The sequence below is a fragment of the Macaca mulatta genome, chromosome 1 (assembly GCF_049350105.2).
Source record: "Macaca mulatta isolate MMU2019108-1 chromosome 1, T2T-MMU8v2.0, whole genome shotgun sequence".
NCBI classification, from domain to species: domain Eukaryota; kingdom Metazoa; phylum Chordata; class Mammalia; order Primates; family Cercopithecidae; genus Macaca; species Macaca mulatta.
The window spans coordinates 116,539,882-116,562,308 of record NC_133406.1 but is presented as its reverse complement, the minus strand read 5'-3'; the positions used below and the strand labels follow the sequence as shown (position 1 = coordinate 116,562,308).

General features: G+C 47.3%; 1 protein-coding gene and 1 long non-coding RNA gene across 4 annotated transcripts; both read right to left on the bottom strand.

Moving 5' to 3' along the window:
- Positions 1-1,647: 1,647 nt before the first annotated feature.
- Positions 1,648-5,148, bottom strand: LOC144331502 (uncharacterized). Its single transcript, XR_013398755.1, has 2 exons — positions 5,012-5,148; positions 1,648-4,875 (listed from the first exon to the last, which is right to left on the bottom strand). It is a non-coding gene; the product is annotated as an uncharacterized LOC144331502 (long non-coding RNA).
- Positions 5,149-10,411: 5,263 nt separating this feature from the next.
- Positions 10,412-15,481, bottom strand: MCL1 (MCL1 apoptosis regulator, BCL2 family member). 3 transcript variants are annotated; one of them, XM_077983907.1, is made up of 4 exons: positions 15,289-15,481; positions 14,709-14,829; positions 14,111-14,358; positions 10,412-13,337 (listed from the first exon to the last, which is right to left on the bottom strand). In XM_077983907.1, the coding sequence occupies exons 1-4, from the start codon at positions 15,394-15,396 to the stop codon at positions 13,221-13,223; spliced, it is 594 nt and encodes a 197-aa protein (XP_077840033.1). In that variant the 5' UTR covers positions 15,397-15,481; the 3' UTR covers positions 10,412-13,220.
- Positions 15,482-22,427: the final 6,946 nt, after the last annotated feature.

The window sequence follows — 22,427 nt, the reverse complement described above, 5'->3', positions numbered from 1 at the left end:
CTGTAGCAGCACAAAGCAGCCATAGACGATAAATAAACAAATGGGCGTAGCTGTGTTCCAATCAGACTTGTGACACTGAAGTTTTAATTTTTTTTTTTTTAAGACAGGATCTTGCTTTGTTGCCCAGGGTAGAGTGCGGGGGTGGGGCGCAATCATAGCTCACAACAGCTTTGACCTCCAGGGCTCAAGCCATCCATCCTCCTGCTTCAGCCTCCCAAGTAGCTGGGACCACAGGTGCAGGTCACCACACCCAGCTAATTAAAAACAATTTTTTTTGTAGAGACTGGGTCTCATTGTGTTGCCCAGGCTGGTCCTGAACTACTGGGCTCCAGCAGTTCTCCCACCTCAGTCTCCCAAAGTGCTGGAATTACAGGCATGAGCCACTGTGCCTGGCCCATTTTTTTCAACCATTTAAAAATACCAAAATGATTCTTAGCTTGTGGGCCATACAAAAACAGGCAGCAGGGCAAATTTGGCAGGGAGGTGGTTTCTGACCCTGGGGATTTTTCCTAACTGGTGACTCCTGCTCTGCCTAGCCATAGAAAGTCCTGTTTATGTCTCTTCTGGGCCTCAAAATACAGCTGTAGAACCTTTTAATTCAACATACTGTACTGATGCCTGGTTCTTAATTGCTTCTCCTAGGGCATTTAAGGATTTGAAAATGGTTAACAGAGTAAACCCTTAAGGGACAGTCCTGAAACTCCTTCTGTTTGTATAGTGCTTTAAGGTAAAAGCACAAAGCACGTATATCAATAAACTCTCTTTAAATCTTGCAGTAATAAGATAGCTGACAGTATTGTTAAGCCCTGTTTATAGGGGAGAAAATTGAGGCTTCCGATCTAGTTTCTTCACTTTTTTTTTTTTTTTTAAAGGCAGAGTTTTGCTTTTGTTGCCCAGGCTGCAGTGCAGTGGCGTGATCTCAGCTCACTGCAACCTCCATCTCCCGGGTTCAAGCGATTCTCCTGACTCAGCCCCCCAAGCAGCTGGGACTACAGGCACACGCTACCACGTGCAGCTAATGTATTTTTTTGTTGTTGTTGAGACGGAGTCTGGCTCTGTTGCCCAGGCTGGAGTGCAGTGGCCGGATCTCAGCTCACTGCAAGCTCCGCCTCCCGGGTTTACGCCATTCTCCTGCCTCAGCCTCCCGAGTAGCTGGGACTACAGGCGCCCGCCACCTCGCCCGGCTAGTTTTTTGTATTTTTTTTTTAGTAGAGACGGGGTTTCACTGTGTTAGCCAGGACGGTCTTGATCTCCTGACCTCGTGATCCGCCCGTCTCGGCCTCCCAAAGTGCTGGGATTACAGGTTTGAGCCACCGCGCCCGGCCTAGCTAATGTATTTTTAATAGAGACGGGGTTTCACCATGTTGGTCAGGGTGGTCTCGAACTCTTGACCTCAGGTGATCCACCTGACTCGGCCTCCCAAAGTGTTGGGATTACAGGCACCACGCCTGACCAAAATCACTTTTAAAAATGTATTTTTGGCTAGACATGGTGGCTTACGCCTGTAATCCCAGCACTATGAGAGGCCAAGGCAGGGGGATCACCTAAGTCCAGGAGTTGAAGACCATCCTGGGCAACTTAGTGAGACCCTGTTTCTATTTATGTAAAAATAAAAGAATTTTTTAAAATTATATATATAGAGAGAGATTTATTTTTTATTTTGTATTTATTTATTTATTTTTGAGATGGAGTCTCGCTCTATTGCCCATGCTGGAGGGCAGTGGCTGGCTATTCACAGGTGCAATTCTACTACTGATGAGCGCAGGAGTTTTGACCAGCTCTATTTCCAACCTGGGCAGGTTCACCCCTCCTTAGGCAACCTGGTGGTCCCCCACTCTCAGGAAGTCACCATATTGATGCAGAACTTCACGTGAACACCAGATCAACATAGCACACTATAGCCCTGAACTCCGGGGCTCAAGTGATTCTTCTGCCTTAGCCTCCAGAATATCTGGGACTACAGGTGCATGCAACTGCGCCTGGCCAATTTTCCTGGGTCCAGGAAATGACAGTTTTCCTGGTCTTTGTTGGTTAGGTACACTGTCTTACAAACATAGGCTTATGTATAATGGTAAGCCACAAGCATTTACTCTTTTTTTTTTTTTTTTTTTTTTGAGACATAGTCTTGCTGGCCCAGGCTAGAGTGCAGCAGCATGCTAGGCTCACTGCAACCTCTGCATCCCAGGTTCAAGCAATTCTCAGGCCTCAGCCTCCCGAGTAGCTGGGACCACAGGTGCACAGCACCACACCCATTTTTAGTAGAGACAGGGTTTTGCCATGTTGGTCGGGCTGGTCTCAAACTCCTGACCTCAGGTGATCCACCCGCCTCGGCCTTTCAAAGTGCTGGGATTACAGACATGAGCCACCGTGACTGGTCAAATTTTTCTTTCATACAGTAGCACTGATATACCTTTCACTGTTCATGATGGGGAAGGGAAGATACAGAGACTTCCATCCTGTTTCACACCTGACCCCAACCACCCAGCTTTGAAGTGGGGCAAGGGGCAAGGAAGCAGGTAGCCCAGCACTCCTCCCCGCCATCACCAGGCTCCTCTGCAGAGCTGTTGTTCCTTAAAGCTGACAACAAGCCACCTCATTTCAAAACACACACACACAACCTCATTTTGACACAAAGTTGTTTCCCTCTTTCTGTTTCTCTGCTTTGCCTCATGAGGGATTTCTGAGAAATGAAAAAAAGTCACCTCCCACAGCCACAGCCTGCAGTTTTGTTTTTTGGTTTTGTTTTTACAGATGAAGAAGAGGGGGGTGGAAGAAAGGAGTATACCGCTTAAGCATTTAGTATTAATCCAAAACTCTGCAAAGTAAGAGAAATGCTCTTCCCACAGCCCTTCACCTGAGGTGTGCTCCACTTTCCTTAGATCTGGGCTCTCATGCAAAAGGAAATAAACAAGGTATCCTCCCCTCAGGAAAGTTCAGTAACAAAGCAGTGAAACGGAACAGCTGCTCCCTTGCAGCAGGCCAGCTGTCTCCCCTCCCCCCATTTCCACCAAGGGCCAGAGACGGTGGGAATTGCTCCAGGCAACCTAAAGGATGGTGGTGTGAGCTGAGAAAGGCAGACCTGATAGATGTGGGCATAGGAGCTTCAGGAATAAAATGCATGTGAATGCGGTGTTTCCCAGGGAGAATTAACTGCATTCTCCCCTTCAAATATGAATACCTGAGAGTCATAACCAGCCCAGTAGGGTAGACTATGAAATGTATAGCAAAATTTTCAAAACCAGCTCCTCCTACCAGACAAGAAAATTATCATATTTTAGGGCACAGAACTGAAAGCATATTTACTGAAATCTAATCCAGGATGAAACCTAACAGTTAAACATTCTTTTCCTTCTCTGCTTCCTTGGCTGCCTATCCCAGCACACCTTGTCCCAGGCTAACTTGAGTAAACATACACATGTGACCACATGAGGGCGGGAAGCACACCAAGTGGGGGTGGTGAAATTCTGAATGGAATGCAGCCCCAGCTAGTTAGGGGGCCCCGGGCTGAGACCTCTGGCACTGGCAGTAGATTTATACAGGCAAAGAAGCCAAAACAATGAGCTCATGGGCAAGAATGCAGCCTGTGGGGAAGTCTGGGCAGCTAGAGCAAACTGGTTTTTTGAATTAGGATGGGAATAGCAATAGTTGAGTCTCCCACGGGAACAGGATCAGGGAGAGTGGAAGCCACCATTCAGTATCTTGGGGTTCCAGTTAAGTAACTTTTGGGAGCTCTTATTAAAATTCTGTTCTGCAGACAGCATAGTGCTCTTAGGCAAAACCTTGGTTCCTTTCCCTGACTATGTAAAACCTAGAGGGTGAAGGAACAGTGAGGCTCCAGTGACCTATCTTAGGTGATGCTCTTAAAAGGGCAACTTTATTCAAACCAGGCCTGCCAATGCCAGCTCCTTCAGTCTAGATTCAAAGATGGCTGTGACCCTGATATTGTGTGCTTAGGGTCACCACTTTAACATGATATAGGAAGCAATTGAGTCTTTTCTACTTCCTAAATAAACACAATCCATCCAGTTGTGTGTCATGTATACCCAATGCAGACTTATTTAGACCAAAGAGCCTTTTTTTCCCTACCAGTGTTTTCCAATTTTTATCTTAAGAGGCAGGGTCTTGCTATGTTGCCCATGCTGGAGGGCGGTGGCTGGCTATTCACAGGTGCAATCCTACTACTGATGAGCGCAGGAGTTTTGACCAGCTCTATTTCCAACCTGGGCAGGTTCACCCCTCCTTAGGCAACCTGGTGGTCCCCCACTCCCAGGAAGTCACCATGTTGATGCAGAACTTCGCGTGAACACCAGATCAACATAGCACACTATAGCCCTGAACTCTGGGGCTCAGGTGATTCTTCTGCCTTAGCCTCCAGAATATCTGGGACTATAGGTGCGTACAACTGTGCCTGGCCAATTTTTTTTTTTTTTTTGAGATGGAGTCTCGCTCTGTCGCCCAGGCTGGAGTGCAGTGCAGTGGTGTGATCTTGGCTCACTGCAAGCTCTGCTTCCCGGGTTCTGGTGATTCTGGAGCCTCAGCCTCCCGAGTAGCTGGGCCTACAGCCATGAGCCACCATGCCCAGCTAATTTTTTTGTATTTTTAGTAGAGATGGGGTTTCACCATGTTGCCCAGGCTGGTCTCAAACTCCTGGGTTTAAGCAATCTGCCTGCCTTGGCCTCCCAAAGTGCTGGGGTTACAGGCATGAACCACTGCGCCCAGCTAGATCGCAAACTTTAACATCTAGCCACATTTGCCTTCTCATTATGGGATTCGTTATGCATAAATTCCTTAGCACACATCTCCTAAAAACAAGGTATAATACTCAAGAAATTTAACATCGGCTGGGCGCGGTGGCTCAAGCCTGTAATCCCAGCACTTTGGGAGGCCGAGGCGGGTGGATCACGAGGTCAGGAGATCGAGACTATCCTGGCTAACATGGTGAAACCCCGTCTCTACTAAAAATACAAAAAACTAGCCGGGCGTGGTGGCGGGTGCCTGTAGTCTCAGCTACTTGGGAGGCTGAGGCGGGAGAATGGCGTGAACCCGGGAGGCGGAGCTTGCAGTGAGCCGAGATCATGCCACTGTACTCCAGCCTGGGAGACACAGCGAGACTCCGTCTCAAAAAAAAAAAAAAAAGAAAAAAGAAATTTAACATCAATACAATATTAACATACAATCCATAAATTTCTGCAAATGTCCCCACGTCCTTTATAGCTTTTTGACATGTAGTTGTCATGTTTATTTTGAACTATTCCCCAGTCTTCTTTTGAGTTTTTTTTTTTCTTTTTTTTTTTTTGAGACATTGTCTCGCTCTGTCCCAGGCTGGAGGCAGTGGCCCAATCTCAGCTCACTGCAACCTCCGCCTCCCAGGTTCAAGCAATTCTCCTGCCTCAGCCTCCTGAGTAGCTGGGACTACAAGTGTCTACCACCACGCCTGGCTAATTTTTGTATTTTTAGTAGAGATGGGGTTTCACCTTATTGGCCAGGGGGGTCTCGAACTCCTGACCTTGTGATCTGCCCGCCTCCACCTCCCAAAGTGTTGGGATTACAGGCGTGAGCCACCGTGCCCAGCCTCTTTTTGTGAGTTTTTTTTTTGAGACGGAGTCTCGCTCTGTTGCCCAGGCTGGAGTGCAGTGGCGCAATCTCGTCTCACTGCAAGCTCCACCTCCCAGGTTCATGCCACCCTCCTGCCTCAGCCTCCTAAGTAGCTGGGACTACAAGCGCCCGCCACCACGTCTGGCTAATTTTTTGTATTTTTTGTAGAGATGGGGTTTCACTGTGTTAGCCAGGATGGTCTCGATCTCCTGACCTCGTGTTCCGCCCACCTCAGCCTCCCAAAGTGCTGGGATTACAGGCGTGAGCCATCGCACCTGGCTTTTTTTTAGTTTCTTTTTTTTTGTTTGTTTTTTTTTTTTGAGACGGAGTCTCGATCTGTCGCCCAGGCTGGAGTGCAGTGGCCGGATCTCGGCTCACTGCAAGCTCCGCCTCCTGAGTTTACGCCACTCTCCTGCCTCAGCCTCCCGAGTAGCTGGGACTACAGGTGCCCGCCACCTCACCTGGCTAGTTTTTTTGTATTTTTTTAGTAGAGACGGGGTTTCACCATGTTAGCCAGGATGGTCTCGATCTGCTGACCTTGTGATCCGCCCATCTCAGCCTCCCAAAGTGCTGGGATTATAGGCTTGAGCCACTGCGCCCAGTCTTTTTGAGTTTCTTAAGGGTAAGAATGATCTCTTTATAATTCCAGCATCTAACAGTTCATGATACATAGTAAGCAGTCTACTGTCATGTAATAGAAAAATGAAGACTCTCAACATCTGGCTGTCTAGAGCTCCTGCTAAATAGACAAGCCTGGGCAATATAGAAAGACCCCATCTCTGTGAACAAAACAAAACACAAGGCATGGTGGGGTACCTGTAGTCCCAGCTACTTTGGAGGCTGAGGTGGGAGGATTGCTTGAGCATGGGAGTTCAAGGCTGCAGTGAACTGTGAGTCCCACTGCACTCCAGCCTGGGCAAGAGTGAGACCCCACCTCTTAAAAAAAAAAAATCCCAGTATACCTCAATGTTGAGGATTTATCATTTACCAATGGAAAAGAACTATTATTCTATGCAAGTCAAGAAGGGATCTGCCAATTAGAAACCAGGTATAGTATGGGAACAAAAGCTTGCTACATATATCCTTTTTCTACTTCCCAAGAATTATTAGTAAAGGACACCACATTTTCAGGTTTTTTTTTTTTTGAGATGGAGTCTCCCTGTGTCTCCAGGTTGGAGCGCAGTGGCGTGATTGCGGCTCACTGCAATCTGGTACTACAGGTACGCGCCCCCATGCCTGGCTAATTTTTGTATTTTTAGTAGAGATGGGGTTTCACCATGTTGGCCAAGCTGGTCTCGAAATCCTGACCTTGGGTGATCTGCCTGCCTCGGCCTCCCAAAGTGCTGCGATTACAGGCATGAGCCACTGCACCTGGCCTCTTCTGTTTTTGGAGGAAGTCTCGCTCTGTCACCCAGGCTAGAGGGCTAGAGTGCAGTGGCATGATCTTGGCTCACTGCAATCTCCACCTCCTGGGTTCAAGCGATTCTCTGGCCTCAACCTCCTGAATAGCTGGGAATACTGGTGCCCGCCACCACGGCTAATATTTCTTTTTTTTTTTTTTGAGACGGAGTCTCGCTGTGTCTCCCAGGCTGGAGTGCAGTGGCGTGATCTCGGCTCACTGCAAGCTCCGCCTCCCGGGTTCACGCCATTCTCCCGCCTCAGCCTCCCAAGTAGCTGAGACTACAGTCGCCCGCCACCACGCCCGGCTAGTTTTTTGTATTTTTAGTAGAGACGGGGTTTCACCATGTTAGCCAGGATAGTCTCGATCTCCTGACCTCGTGATCCACCCGCCTCAGCCTCCCAAAGTGCTGGGATTACAGGCTTGAGCCACCGCGCCCGGCCACGGCTAATATTTCTGTATATTTAGTAGAGATGGGGTTTCACTGTGTTGGCCAGGCTGGTCTCAAAATTCTCACCTCAAGTGATCAGCCCACCTTGGCCTCCCAAGGTGCTGGGATTACAGGTGTGAGACACTGCACCAGAAATGTATTTATTTTTTTTTGAGACAGTCTTACACTGTCACCCAGGCTGAAGTGCAGTGGCACAATCTCAGCTCACTGCAACCTCCGCCTCCGGGGTTCCTCCCGGGTTCACGTGGTTCTCCTGCCTCAGCCTCCCAAGTAGCTGGGATTACAGGCACCCGCCACCATGCCCAGCTAATTTTTTTGTATTTTTAGTAGAGATGGGTTTTCACTATGTTGGCCAGACTGGCCTCGAACTCCTGACCTCGTGATCTCTCCACCTTGGCCTCCTAAAGCGCTGGGATTACAGGCATGAGCCACGGAGCCCAGACCAGAGAGCAGTTTCTTAATCCACCTGGAGGAAAATCCCCAGCCCCCAACTTTCCACATACTTCACATAGGTAAGATAACACTGTAACAACTTTGAAACTAAGAAGAAAAGAATTAAGCTTTCGATTTTGAAATTGAGAAGCCTTTGAAGAGTGGCAGCGTTCTAGAAACAAAGTTCCATAATGATTGAACAAGTGAAGTAAAAACTAGGATAGAGGCCGGGCGCGGTGGCTCAAGCCTGTAATCCCAGCACTTTGGGAGGCGGAGACGGGCGGATCACGAGGTCAGGAGATCAAGACCATCTGGGCTAACACGGTGAAACCCCGTCTCTACTAAAAAAATACAAAAAATTAGCCGGGCGTGGTGGCGGGCGCCTGTAGTCCCAGCTACTCGGGAGGCTGAGGCAGGAGAATGGTGTAAACCCGGGAGGCGGAGCTTGCAGTGAGCTGAGATCCGGCCACTGCACTCCAGCCTGGGTGACAGAGCGAGACTCCGTCTCAAAAAAAAAAAAAAAAAAAAAAAAAAAAAAAAAAAAACTAGGATAGAGACTCAACTGATCATCTGAACTCCAGTAATTAATGGCTAGTGCTCTGGGCATCTGGCTGGAGCCATGCTACACACCAGTTGTACAAGTTATTTCACTTTAATTTTGTAAAATGCTTCAGCTGTCACAACTGTTTTAAATAAAAATTTTCTGAACGAAAACAGTATGAAGACCTTGCTCTAGACACAAAACAGGAACTGAGAAAGTCTGGTTATGTCAAATAAAGCAAAGTGTTGATTATTCTGACTAGTGATTAAGGTTACCCAGTTACTATTAAATCCAAGTTTTTAAGGTGCTGAGCAAAGGAACACTGCACCAGAAACGGCTTCACATCATAGCACATCAACGGGAGCAATAGCACTAACTTAACTCAGGCCAAGGCTTGGGCTTGGGAGTGCACTTACACAGCTTTCTTTGTAATGATACAAAAAGCTGCTGCCTTTTGGTAGTTAGGCTCCAGAAAGGGGCTTCCAAACCAAAACGTGCTTTTAAATAGAAATCCAACTGAATGCAGGAAGGCACAGAATCCTGACTGCCTGATTAGCATCTGGTGCTCAAGGCTTAAAACCAAGTATGCAAACCTCACATTTGCACATTTCCATGGTGATTTAGCTTGCTTTCAAGGTACCCGAAAATAAAGGGCAGGATAGGGGTTTTTGAAATTGACTGGCTTTTTCCTTTTGGAAAATGGAAGGGGAAAAGCACTGCTCCCAAGAACTTCATCAAAACTCTTTTAACTTTAGGTATTATTTAGGTGTTATGATAGAGTAAATGCTGTACAGTACCCTCTTACCTCAAGATCAAGGCCAGGCGCGGTGGCTCAGGCCTGTAATCCCAGCGCTTAGGCTGAGGCAGGTGGATCATTGAGATCAGGAGTTCAAGACCAGCCTGACCAACATGCCAAACCCCACCTCTACTAAAAAATACAAAAATTAGCCAGGCAGGCCGGGCGCGGTGGCTCACGCCTGTAATCCCAGCACTTTGGGAGGCCAAGGCGGGCGGATCACGAGGTCAGGAGATCAAGACCATCCTGGCAAACATGGTGAAACCCCGTGTCTACTAAAAATACAAAAAAAAAAATTAGCCAGGCGTGGTGGCAGGCGCCTGTAGTCCCAGCTTCTCGGGAGGCTGAGGCAGGAGAATGGTGTGAAGCTGGGAGGCGGCAGAGCTTGCACTAAGCCGAGATCGCGCCTCTGTACTCTAGCCTGGGCGACAGAGCGTGACTCCATCTCAAAAAAAAAATTAGCCGGGCATGGTGGCAGGCACCTGTGATCCCAGCTACTCGGGAGGCTGAGGTTACAGTGAGCCGGGATTGTGCCACTGCACTCTAGCCTGGGCGACAGAGTGAGACTCTGCCTCAAAACAAAACAAACCAACCAACACCTGGTGATTCAAAAAACCGAGACACAGGTTGGGCACGGTGGTTCACGCCTGCAATCTCAGCACTTTGGGAGGCAAAGGTGGGCGGATCACCTGAGGTCGGGAGTTCGAGACCAGCCCGACCAACACAGAGAAACCCTAAAAATACAAAATTAGCTGCGTGTGGTGGCGCATGTTTGTAATCCCAGCTACTTGGGAGGCTGAGGCAGGAGAACTGCTTGAACCCAGGAGGCAGAGGTTGTGGTGAGCCGAGATCACACCATTGCACTCCAGCCTGGGCAACAAGAGCGAAACCTCGTCTCAAAAAAATAAATAAATCAAGACAGATTTTGATTTTTTTTTCAGAAGGTTTTTAATTTTTTTACTTGGAGGTTTAGGAACTCCTCCAAGTACAGCAGTAATATATTTAATTAAAAACCCAACACCTCTAATTTGAATTGAAGAAAGGAACTGTCCTTTGCTCTAAGGCAAATCAGCTTTGTGAGGCTTTTGCTTTGAATGCACCTATACATATTTGCTCAGCTGACTTCTCTAAAAGGTTTGCCTAAGAGGGGGAAGGAAAAGAGGCGTCGATGAGAAAAGACCCATATCACACCCTGTATTTGAATAAAAGATTTATTTTCTTTCTCAGGAAAAACAGGAAGTTAGGGAAACACACTACATTTTACAACCAACATTAATTTGTAGTTGGTCCTTTTCCTGGCACAGCTATCAAAAGTACTAGCTGTTTAGCCAGAACCAAGGTGTTCACCCCCACAGAATGCACATGAACACTAGAGGACTGCATGTTTTTCCCTGAGAGAAGCATAAGACAAACAGAAGTCAAAAAGTAGTCACTGAGAGCGCCATCCTTCTAAGCAGCCCCTCCCTTTCCCTTTTGGAGGATTTGCCTGAACTATGTAGCTGACAGTCAGCACTCAGACCACCTGCCTCGTCCTCTCCCTATAAACCCACCACTCCCCTCCTCCTTTCCCAAACCACTTGGGGTGCCCTAAGCCCAAAATATCAACTAAGATCCTTGTCTGTATTTCCAGTCATACCTAATGAATTGGGAAGTGGGGCACCTAAAAACCAATTCACATCTATGCACTTGTTTCCACTGGATTTGGGAGACAGGCTGTTTTAGTTACCGTAACTAGATCTTAAGATTAATATTAAAAACTACATAAAGTGCTTTTAGGTCCTTAGAGATACATGATATAAATAAGTGGCTTATGATCAAGAACGATAAATAGATAGGTAAAAATAGCTCTAACAAAGTTGACATTATGGCTCTGGGATGGGCAGGCAGGGCAATTCTTCCCCATTACATTCTTAGTCATCTTATTCATGCCTATTTTTAAATGGAGTCCACAGACTAAAGGTCATGCTCAGAGACTGAAGCTTTCAAATGACCCTAGTTCCAATATAGACACTTTCTTCAGTTTATCAGTAGCTTTTAAACTCTGAGGTTTAACACAGCTCACCTCATTCTGTAAATTTAAGTGAGCATACTCATATACATAGGAAACTTTAGAGAAAGCCTCGTAAGATGTTCCCTCCTCTGAAAATTCCTGAGGGGACTTTTGACACATTTCCCCCCAAAACAGGATAAAACAATAGTTGAAAAGATACCAGTCTAAGGAAAAGGGACTTCCTCCCACCCCTCAATGACTGTTAGTGTCACAGCACCCATGGTATCACCACCTGCTAACAGGATAAAGTTCATGAGAGATGAAAGGTCTGTGGACTCTTGGCGGGGAGGGAGGGTCACTCAGGTTCCCAGCAGGGTTTCACAGTGCCAAAATCTAAAAGGGCTAGAAAGGGATGGCAGGGGAAAGCTGTAGACTTGATATAAATATCTGTTGAGGGAGCAGAACAAGCAGCAATTTCAAGGAAGGACAGGAAATAAAAGGTAAGTCTGATAGAACAAACATCAAGACTGAAATCCAAAGATGCCAATGCAAAAATTTGAAACAAAGTTTGGGAATCATTAATAGAAACAAAACAGTATTTGTTTTATTGACATACTAGGCTTAGACCTGTGTGTGTAACAAGCCTAATAATAGCACCATGGTTAGACTTGCTTGCTTTTCCAAGCCATCATTTTACAATTTATTAAGCAAACAAGGGATCAAATGTCTCTCCATCCACCTGATGTGATCTTTTTATATGCACACGGCTAACGAGTTCCATTCAGAACAGCTGAAAATCTTTTAGTAAAAGCTTTAAAGATGCGCTCATGAATTCAGTTTAAATTTCACCAGTTAAATTAGGTCAAATGGAAGGAACTCAAATGAGTATTGCCCAATCAGAGCCCATTATTTGTAAGTCATCAGTAACTTTAAAACTCCACTTAGACCTAATTATTGAAAACTTGCATATAATGAAGTGAAAGAATTTCCATTCATCAACCTCTCAATCTCAGGTTTTCAAAGAAAAACCTATCTAAGGAATACTTACCAAAATCAGATAAGAAAATTTAAACCTGCATAGTTTATCAATCAGATTGGTTCCACTACAACCAGTTTGCGTACAGTTACACATCAATTCGTTCTGTATACACTCTAGAACTGAACAGAACAAAGTTTAGCATAGAAAAGCTGTAAGAAACAGGTTCCTAATTACCGAAGTTGCAAAGTTCAAAAGGGTATGAAAAAAACTAATGTAAATTCGATACTCTCATTGTTGCAAAGAAATAGACTTTCTGTAAAAATATATACAATTTTTACAAATACATTTACAAATTGTTTGTCTTAAGAATTGAGGATATCCATATTCATAACTAATTACTGAGTCTTCCCCATCAAGTATTATTGGCCATAAACTAGGCTAATGAAGTAAGAATCATGGAAACCAAGCCAAAGTATAACAGGTATAAAAGTCCTGAACACTTGGACTTTCTATTTCAAGAAGTATACTGGGAAAGCTAATTATAGAGAGGAAAAGCTTCCCTTGTACAGTACTGAGGCTTACAGTCATAGTTCTATTCCTTGTAGCTTTTACACAGGTCACTGGCATTGTTAGTGCTTCTCTTAACACTACAGGAAATTAATGAATTCGGCGGGTAATCAATTCTATGACTTGCCTGACTACTGGCCACTTTCCTGTTCTCAACAAGGAAATTAAGTCTTTCCACCCTACCATCTTCACTAAATCTAAAAGTCCTCCTCCATAGCTTCCCAAACAAAGTTTGTTTGTTGCTGAAACTGAGCTTTGCTTCTTTCAGACAGTGACTCTTCTATCAATGGGCAGCACTTTTCCCATGTATTTATTCTCGTTAGCCATAATCCTCTTGCCACTTGCTTTTCTGGCTAGGTTGCTAGGGTGCACCTCTTGGAAGTTACAGCTTGCAGTCCAACTGCATAAACTGGTTTTGGTGGTTGGTGGTGGTGGTTGGTTAAAAGTCAACTATTGCACTTACAGTAAGGCTATCTTATTAGATATGCCAAACCAGCTCCTACTCCAGCAACACCTGCAAAAGCCAGCAGCACATTTCTGATGCCACCTTCTAGGTCCTCTACATGGAAGAACTCCACAAACCCATCCTACAAAACAAAAAAGACAAGCACATTTTCAAGTATGGGTTTCTGCTCTCTTAACAACACTACTATCCAGAAAAAAGGTAAATTAAAATATCTAAGGATCCCCCCTAAAACAACAGTAAACCAATTATTATTCACCCTGGGGCAAAAAAAAAAAAAAAAAAAAAAGACATTTCTAAGTTCTTCAGTTTCTTAAGTGGGCACCCATGATAGTTAAACTTCATTTTACAGTACTATCTTGGTCATATTAGGATTTATCCAAACCAAGGGACTTCCAGAGTTCCCATGAAGTAAAAGACTAAAACACTTATTCTCAAATCTCCACCACCTAATATTTCAGTAACACCTCAACTGCGAAGATCAGTTTTTCTCAACGTGGTTAAGTACATCCTGCATCAGATCTGGGTTTCTGTTTAAAACGCAAGGTCCACCCCGTATCTTCTCAATTAAAACAGGGAGCGCCTTAGGAATGTATTTCAGCTATCCTCCCCTGGTGACTTATTTCTTCATGGTTTGAATCCACTGAAGAGTATTCAACTGAACTGGAACAAAAAATAGCCTAGAGAAAACCAAGATTTTTGATACAATTCAAGACCGCCATACCACTATCTCTAAGGATCCACTACTTAAATCATTATCAAATAAACAATGGTCCTTTAGTTAGAGCCTGCAAACAGCCGTGCGTCATAAAAACCTTTAGATATCCCCACCTCTCTAAATAAATCCTTCATTCTACTTCCACTCCAAGTCCCCTTTCATCCTTAAGGAAAACTTACCCAGCCTCTTTGTTTAACTAGCCAGTCCCGTTTTGTCCTTACGAGAACGTCTGTGATACTTTCTGCTAATGGTTCGATGCAGCTTTCTTGGTTTATGGTCTTCAAGTGTTTCGCCACAAAGGCACCAAAAGAAATGAGAGTCACAATCCTGCCCCAGTTTGTTACGCCGTCGCTGAAAACATGGACCATCACTCGAGACAAAGATTTGACATCGTCTTCGTTTTTGATGTCCAGTTTCCGAAGCATGCCTGGGGAAGAAAAGCATGCAGGTCCTCACGGCCTCCTTTGTCTAAACCGGCGCAAGATTCGCCTGCCCACCCACGGCGGGAAAGTGGCTACTGGGATTTATAGAACTCAGGTCGACCCCACTTGGAATTGACATCCCACCCTTTCCGGTCTTTGAACAAGAGCTGCCATTTCCAAAAGAATCAAGATGGGCGGAAACAATGACTCAAGGCCAGAATATTCTGGTTTCAGGAATAGGATGAGACACGTTTCAACACTGACTCGTTTCGGTTTCCACCCACCCTCGGCGGGTGAGTCCAGGGAGAGATGGAAAAAAGGGAGTGAGGCCTTGGCGATTAATGAACCCCCTTACCTTGGAAGGCCGTCTCGTGGTTGCGCTGCACGCCATCCCCAACCCGTCGTAAGGTCTCCAGAGCCTTCCTGCTGGTGGCCCCAGACCTGCCCATTGGCTTTGTGTCCTTGGCGCCGGTGGCCTGCTCCCGAAGGTACCGAGAGATAATCTCCAGCGACTGCCGGTACAACTCGTCCTCCTCCTCCTCTGCTGGCGGCGGCGTCGAGGGTAGTGACCCATCCGTACTGGGGCTATTACCAGATTCCCCGACCAACTCCAGCAGGGGCAGGACAGCCGGCCGCTTCCCGAGAGGCTCCGGCTCGTACCCGTCCAGCTCCTCTTCGGGCGACATGATGGCGTCGGCGGCCGGGGCTTCCATCTCCTCAAGCGGCGACGCGCGGCGGGTGGGCGCAAAGAAAAGCAGCCTCGCGGGGCTCGCGGTGACGTCGGGGACCTCCGCGCCAATGGGCGGCGGCCGCGCGACCCTCCGGGCGTCTGGCGTGAGGGCGGCCGGGGGGCTTGCGCCGGCGCTTCCGCCAATCACCGTGCCGGCCTCCCCTCCCCCTATCTCTCGCCGGGCCGAGGCCTCCTTCTCCGTAGCCAAAAGCCGCCCTCCCGGAGGGGTGGCGCCGCCGCTGCCGGCCCCCAAGCCGGCCCCCCCACAGTAGAGGTTGAGTCCGATTACCGCGTTTCTTTTGAGGCCAAACATCGCCAGTCGCCGCCGCCGCCGCCGCCTGGCAAGAAAACTGGGGAAGACCCCGACTCCTTACTGGAAGGAAGCGGAAGTGAGAAGTGGCGAGGAGCTCCTTGATCACGGTTTTAGGGCGGCTAGTCCTACTGGGTGGCGTCAGCGAACTTTAATTTTTTTTAAAAAGTATTCCCATAAAAGGGGAAAGGGGCGGCAGCTTCCGGAGGGTTGCGCACGGCACCTACCGGCTGCCGGGCCGGGGCGGGGTCGGGGCCTGAGCGGGGCCTTCCGGTCTTCGGAGGTTCTGGGTGCCGGTTACGTAACGGCGGCTCCGAGCTCCTGGGCTCGAGCTCTTTCCATGAGCACCTCGGGCCTTCTAGTGGCTACCTCTGTGCTTCCCTGAGACCTGATTCGCGAGCCCCTTTTACTGGTTTTTGCCAGAGCTTTTTTACCAAATCAAAATTTCAACCATTGACTAACAGGGGTTGAAGGAAGAGGACGAGGAAGTTCAGTGATGGATAGGAACAACAGTCTTAGATGATAGGGATAATTAAGGGGGCATAGTTGGGAACTTGGAGTTATTTTGCACAGCTCTCAGTTCGATGTTTGGAAATGAGGATGCTCCATGTACTACCCTAAAGAACCATTTATATAAGTGGACTAAGCTAAAACTGCCACGGCTAAACTATTCCTGCCTCCCTGCTTGCTTCTTCCATCTCTGTTGCATAGTCTGGCGCTATTTACATATAGGCCTTACTCCATTAGCAACTCGTCTGAGAGTCTTGACAACATTTTTGTTTGTTTTGAGACAGAGTCTAGCTCTGTTGCCCAGGCTGGAGTGCAGTGGCGTGATCTCGGCTTACTACAAGCTCCACCTCCCACGTTCAGACGACTCTTATACCTCAGCCTCCCGTGTAGCTGGATTACAGGCGTGCGCCACCACAGCCGGCTAGGTTTTGTATTTTTAGTAGAGATTGGGTTTCACCATGTTGGCCAGGCTGGTCTCGAACTCGTGGCCTCAAGTGACCCGCCAGTCTCGGCCTCCCAAGGTGCTGGGACTACAGTTGGGAGCCACCTCGCCCGACTGATTATTGTATTTTTAGTAGAGACGTGGTTTCACCATGTTGGCCAGGCTGGTCTTGAACTCCTGGCCTCAGGTCATTCGCCTGCCTCAGCCTCTTAAAGTGCTGGGATTACAGGCGTGAGTCACTGCACCCGGTTGACACTATTTATTTTGGTGCTGATAGTAAGGCACATTTGACTCTAGAGGTTTGTAAAGCCCTTGGGAAAAAGGATCCTGTTATATGCCACGTATGTTAACATTAATTAAAGCAGCCTTTTTGTTAAAAGATCTGTAAAAATAATAGCTAAAATTCGAAAGCAAGGTGCTGAGAGACATAGGAAAGGTGAGCAAGCTCACTTTTAAAAAATTGTTTTGAGATGAGGTCTTGCCTTGTCACCCAGGCTGGAGTGCAGTGGCACCATCAGGGCTCATTGCTGCCTCAGCCTTCTGGGTTCCTGGGCTGAAGTGATTCTCCCACCTCAGCCTCGCGAGTAGCTAGGAACACAGGTGCATGCCACCAGGCTTGGCTAATTTTTTTAATTTCTTGTAGAGATGGGGTATCGTTATTTTGCCCAGGCTGGTCTTGAACTCCTGGGCTCAGGTGATCCTCCTACCTTGGCCTCCCAAAGTGTTGGGATTACAGGCTGGGCTCTGTGCCTCATGCTAGTAATCCCAGCACTTTGGGAGGCTGAAGTGGGTGGATTGCTTGAGCCCAGGAGTTCAAGACCAGCCTGGGAAACATGGCGAAACCCTGTCTCTACTAAAAACACAAAAATTAGATGGGTGTGGTGGTGCGCACCTGTAATCCCAGCTACTCTGGAGGCTAAGACAGGAGAACTGCTTGAACCTGAGAGACGGAGGTTGCAGTGAGCCGAGATAGTGCCACTGCACTCCAGCCTGGGCAACAGAGTGAGACTCGGTCTCAAAAAAAAAAAAATGAGGCCTGGCGCGGTGGCTCACGCCTGTAATCCCAGAACTTTGGGAGGCCAAGATGGGCGGAACATCTGAGGTTAGGAGTTTGAGACCAGCCCGACCAACATGGAGAAACTCCATCTCTACTAAAAATACAAAATTAGCCAGGCTGTGGTGGCATGTGCCTGTAATCCCAGCTACTTGGGAGGCTGAGGCGGGAGAATCACTTGAACCTGTGAGGCGAAGGTTGCGGTGAGCCGAGATTGTGCCATTGCACTCTAGCCTGGACAACAAGAGTGAAACGCCATCTCAAAATAAATAAATAAAGTGTTGGAATTATAGGCGTGAGTCACGTGCTTGCCCAAAAGTTCCTAATCCCCAAAATGTCACAGTTTAGTAAGGCAATACGGTGTCCATACCACCCAGTTATGTTTTGGGTTGGGCAGGACCTAGAACCATAGGGGTTTATAGTATGAGCGGTGAGGATAGAGCACTCTGTGGTTGTAGTGAATAAGAAATGGTTTCTCTATTTAAGGAACGTCTAATCTTTTACAGCAACTAACCATAATGGAATGTATGCTCTACACAAGGCATTAACAACTTCATTTAGGAGTTAAGAGGTTGGGAAATTCACTTTGGGCTGAGAGAGCTAGAGGAAAGTGTTATGGAGGAGGTAGCTTTGCTGTCATGCTTTATAAAGTAAAATTTTATCAGGTGGTAAAGTGGAAAGAGATTGAGGAAATAGGAAGAGCAATGGTTTTTCCTTTTACAGAGGCTAAAAAAGGAAACGTAAGTTACACTTTAAAATAAATTGCATTTTATTCATTATTTATTATTATTTTTTGAGACAGGTATCACCATGTTGCTCAGGCTGGAGTGCAGTTGCACAATCTCAGCTCACTGCAACCTCGACCTGAGCTCAAGTGGTCCTCCTACCGCAGCCTCCTAAGTAGCTGGGACTACAGGCCAGCACCACCTTGCCTGGCTAATTTTTGTGTTTTTTTGTAGAGATGGGGTTTCACCATGTTGTTCAGGCCAATATCGAACTCCTGGCCTCAAGCCATCTGCCCTCCTTGGCCTCCCAAAGTGCTAGGATTATAGGCATGAGCCATTGTACCTGGCCCTATTTGTTAAGAAATGAAGTCTTGGCCAGGCGCGGTGGCTCACACCTGTAACCCCAGCACTTTGGGAGGCCGAGGCAGGCAGATCACGAGGTCAGGAGATCGAGACCATCCTGGCCAACATGGTGAAACCCCATCTCTACTGAAAAAAAAAATACAAAAAATTAGCCGGGCATGGTGGCAGATGCCTGTAGTCCCAGCTACTTGGGAGGCTGAGGCAGGAGAAGGGTGTGAACCCGGGAGGCAGAGCTTGCAGTGAGCCAAGATCGTGCCACTGCACTCCAGCCTGGGCAACAGAGTGAGACTCTGTCTCAAAAAAAAAAAAAAAAAGTCTGCTGTGTTATCCAGGATGGTCTCCAACTCCTGGCCTCAAGGGACCCTCCCACCTGAGCCTCTTGAATAGCTGGGATTACAAACATGAGCCACCACACCCAGTTTCAAATAAATTTTATTTTATTTATTTTTTTTTTTGAAACGGAGTCTTGCTGTGTTGCCCAGGCTGGAGTGCAGTGGCACAATCTCGGCTTACCACAAACTCTGCCTCCTGGGTTCAAGTGGTTCTCCTGCCTCAGCCTCCCAAGTAGCTGGAACTACAGGTGGGCAACTACCATGCCCGGCTAATTTTTGTATTTTTAGTAGAGACGGGGTTTCACTGTGTTAGCCAGGCCAGTCTCGAACTCATGACCTCGTGATCCGCTGGCCTTGGCCTCCCAAAGTGGTGGGATGACAGATGTGAGCCACTGCGCCTGGCTTTTTTTTTTTTTTTTTTTGAGATGGAGTCTTGCTCTTTCACCCAGGTTGGAGTACAGTGGCGCGATCTCAGATCACTGCAACCTCCGCCTCCCAGGTTCAAGCGATTCTCCTGCCTCAGACTCCTGAGTAGCTGGGATTACAGGGCCGTGCCACTATGCCCAGCTAATTTTATATTTTTAGTAGATACAGGGTTTCACCATATTGGTCAGGCTGGTCTTGAACTCCTGACCTTGTGATCTGCCCGCCTCAGCCTCCCAAAGTGCTGGGATTACAGGCATGAGACACCGTGCCTGGCCCCTTTTATTTTATTTTTAGAGAAAGGCTTTTTGTTTGTTTGTTTGTTTTGTTTGTTTGTTTTGAGATGGAGTCTCACTGTGTTGCCCAGGCTGGAGTGCAATGGCGCAGTCTTGGCTCACTGCGACCTCCACCTCCCAGGTTCAAGCAATTCTGCCTCAGCCTCCCGAATAGCTGGGACTACAGGCCCGTGCCATCACACCCAGCTAGTTTTTGTATTTTTAGTAGAGATGGGGTTTCACCATGTTGACCAGGCTGGTCTTGAACTCCTGACCTCATGATCCACCTGCCTCGGCCTCCCAAAGTGCTGGGATTACAGGCGTGAGCCACCGTGCCCGGCATAGACAGGGTTTTGCTCTGTTCAGGCTGGAGTACAGTGGTGCAATCATGGCTCACTGCAGCACTGAACATCTGAGCACCTCAGCCTCCCAAGTAGCTGGGACTACAGACATGTACCATCACGTCCAGCTAATTTTTAAAAATTTATTTTTGGCAGAGATGGGGTCTCACTGTTGCCCAGGTTAGTATAAACTCCTGGAGTCAAGCCATCCTCCTGCCTCGGCCTTCCAAAGTGGGATTACAGGCGTGAGCCATTGTGCCCAGCCTGATGTTCCTTTGTATAGCAACCTCTCACCTCCTTTTCTGTCTTGAACCCACTTCTATGAAGCTATGATTCTCACCACTGAAACTTGTCAAGGTTATCTGTGACCTCTACATTGCCATGTCTCAGTGGTCAATTTGCAGGCCTCCTTATACTTTTCAGCAGTATTTGACTTGGTTTATAATTCTTGTATGGAAACACTTTCTTCCTGTGCTTTTTAGTGTACCACACGCTCCTGATTTTCCTTCTTCTATACTGGCTACTCTTCAATTTTATTACTCTCTCTGGTTGTCCACTTGATGAGAGCACTTAACGTACTTCTCTTCATAACCCCAGCCATACCTGACCCATGGCAGACACTCCATTGTTGAATGGATTAACCTGAATGTTTACCAACATGGGATATATAGAAAAGTGCGATGGGGCCAGGCTGGGCGTGGTGTCTCATGCTTGTAATCCCAGCACTTTTGGGAGGCCGAGGTGGTCGGATCATGAGGTCAGGAGATCATGACTATCCTGGCCAACATGGTGAAACCCCATCTCTACTAAAAATACAGAAATTAACTGGGCACAGGCCGGGCGCAGTGGCTCAAGCCTGTAATCCCAGCACTTTGGGAGGCCGAGACGGGCGGATCACGAGGTCAGGAGATCGAGTCCATCCTGCCTAACCTGGTGAAACCCCGTCTCTACTAAAAAAAAAAAAAAAATACAAAAAACTAGCCGGGTGAGGTGGCGGGTACCTGTAGTCCTAGCTACGCGGGAGGCTGAGGCAGGAGAATGGCGTAAACCTGGGAGGCGGAGCTTGCATTAAGCTGAGATCCGGCCACTGCACTCCAGCCTGGGGGACAGAGCGAGACTCCGTCTCAAAAAAAAAAAAAAAATTAACTGGGCATGGTGGTGCGCGCCTGTAGTCCCAGCTACTCGGGAGACTGAGGCAGGAGAATCGCTTGAACCCAGCAGGCAGAGGTTGCAGTGAGCCAAGATCACACCACTGCACTCCAGCCTGGGGACACAGCGAGACTCTGTCTTAAAAAAAAAAAAAAAAAAAAAAAAAAAGTGAGATGGGGACATAACATTAAGGCCTTTGAAAGTCAAAGGGTTTTGAACTTTTCTAAGCAATTGGGAACCACTAAGCCCTAGAGTACCATGATGCATGGTCTAATTTAGTTTCATTTACTCTAATGGTGGGCTTTAGAATGGATTACGGGAGAGAGAATTGGAGGCAAAGAAATAAATGTTGAGGCTATTGCAGTATAACAGTCATAAAATAATGTTAGGGCTGGGTGTAGTGGCTCACATTTGTAATCCCAGCACTTGGAGAGGCCGAGGTGAGAGGACTGCTTGAGCCCAGGAGTTCAAGACCAACCTAGGCAACATAGCAAGGCCCCATCTCTATTAAAAAAAGGAAAAAAATAATGGTGACATGTAGTTGGGTGATGGCAGTAGAAATGGAAAAGATGCATTTAGAGACACTGTGGAGCAGGGTCGATAGGGCTTGATGACGAACAAGCTGACGTATCATCAGATAGACATCATATTAGGTAAGATCAGCAGGCAGACAACCTTCTAGACTCCTATGGACTGCCCTAGAGAACCAGTGCTCTCACCCTGTGCATCAGGGAGGCAAGGAGTCAGCATGATCCCTTGGGAGGGCCTGTCCTCAGGGAATTTTAATTCACTTAGGTCTCCTGGTCCTTAGTATTAGTCAGTCATAGGAACCTCTGGGTTTGTCCACACGCCCTAAGAATCTCTCTTATTCTTAGGATAAATATCTTGGCCACAATCCTGAACCTCAAAAAAAAAAAAAAAAAAAAAAAAAAAAAAACCATTGTTGGCCAGGTGCAGTTGCTCACACCTGTAATCCAAGCACTTTGGGAGGCTGAGGTGGGCGTCACGAGGTCAGGAGTTCAAGACCAGCCTGGCCAACATGGCAAAACCCTGTCTCTACTAAAAATACAAAAATCAGCCAGATGTGGTGGTGCATACCTGTGATCCCAGCTATTCAGGAGGCTGAGGCAGGAGAATTGCTTGAACCTTGCAGGCAGAGGTTGCAGTGAGCCGAGGTCACGCCATTGCACTCCAGCCTGGGCGACAGAGCAAGACTCAGTCTCAAAAAAACGCTGGGCACAGTCACTCATGCCTATAAATCCCAGCACTTTGGGAGGCCGAGGTGGGACGATCACCTGAGGTCAGGAGTTTGAGACCAGCCTGATCAACATGGAGAAACCCTGTCTCTACTAAAAATACAAAAAAATTAGCCAGGCATGGTGGTGGGCGCCTGTAATCCCAGCTACTCGGGAGGCTGAGG

What these genes read in the sequence shown, in the direction of transcription:
- MCL1 (XM_015150719.3), bottom strand. Translation starts at nt 15,396, where the DNA reads ATGTTTGGCCTCAAAAGAAACGCGGTAATCGGACTCAACCTCTACTGT. An exon ending in CCACGAGACGGCCTTCCAAG is followed by an intron (nt 13,338 to 14,708) that starts GTAAGGGGGTTC and finishes TTTGTTTTGTAG; the next exon opens with GATGGGTTTGTGGAGTTCTT.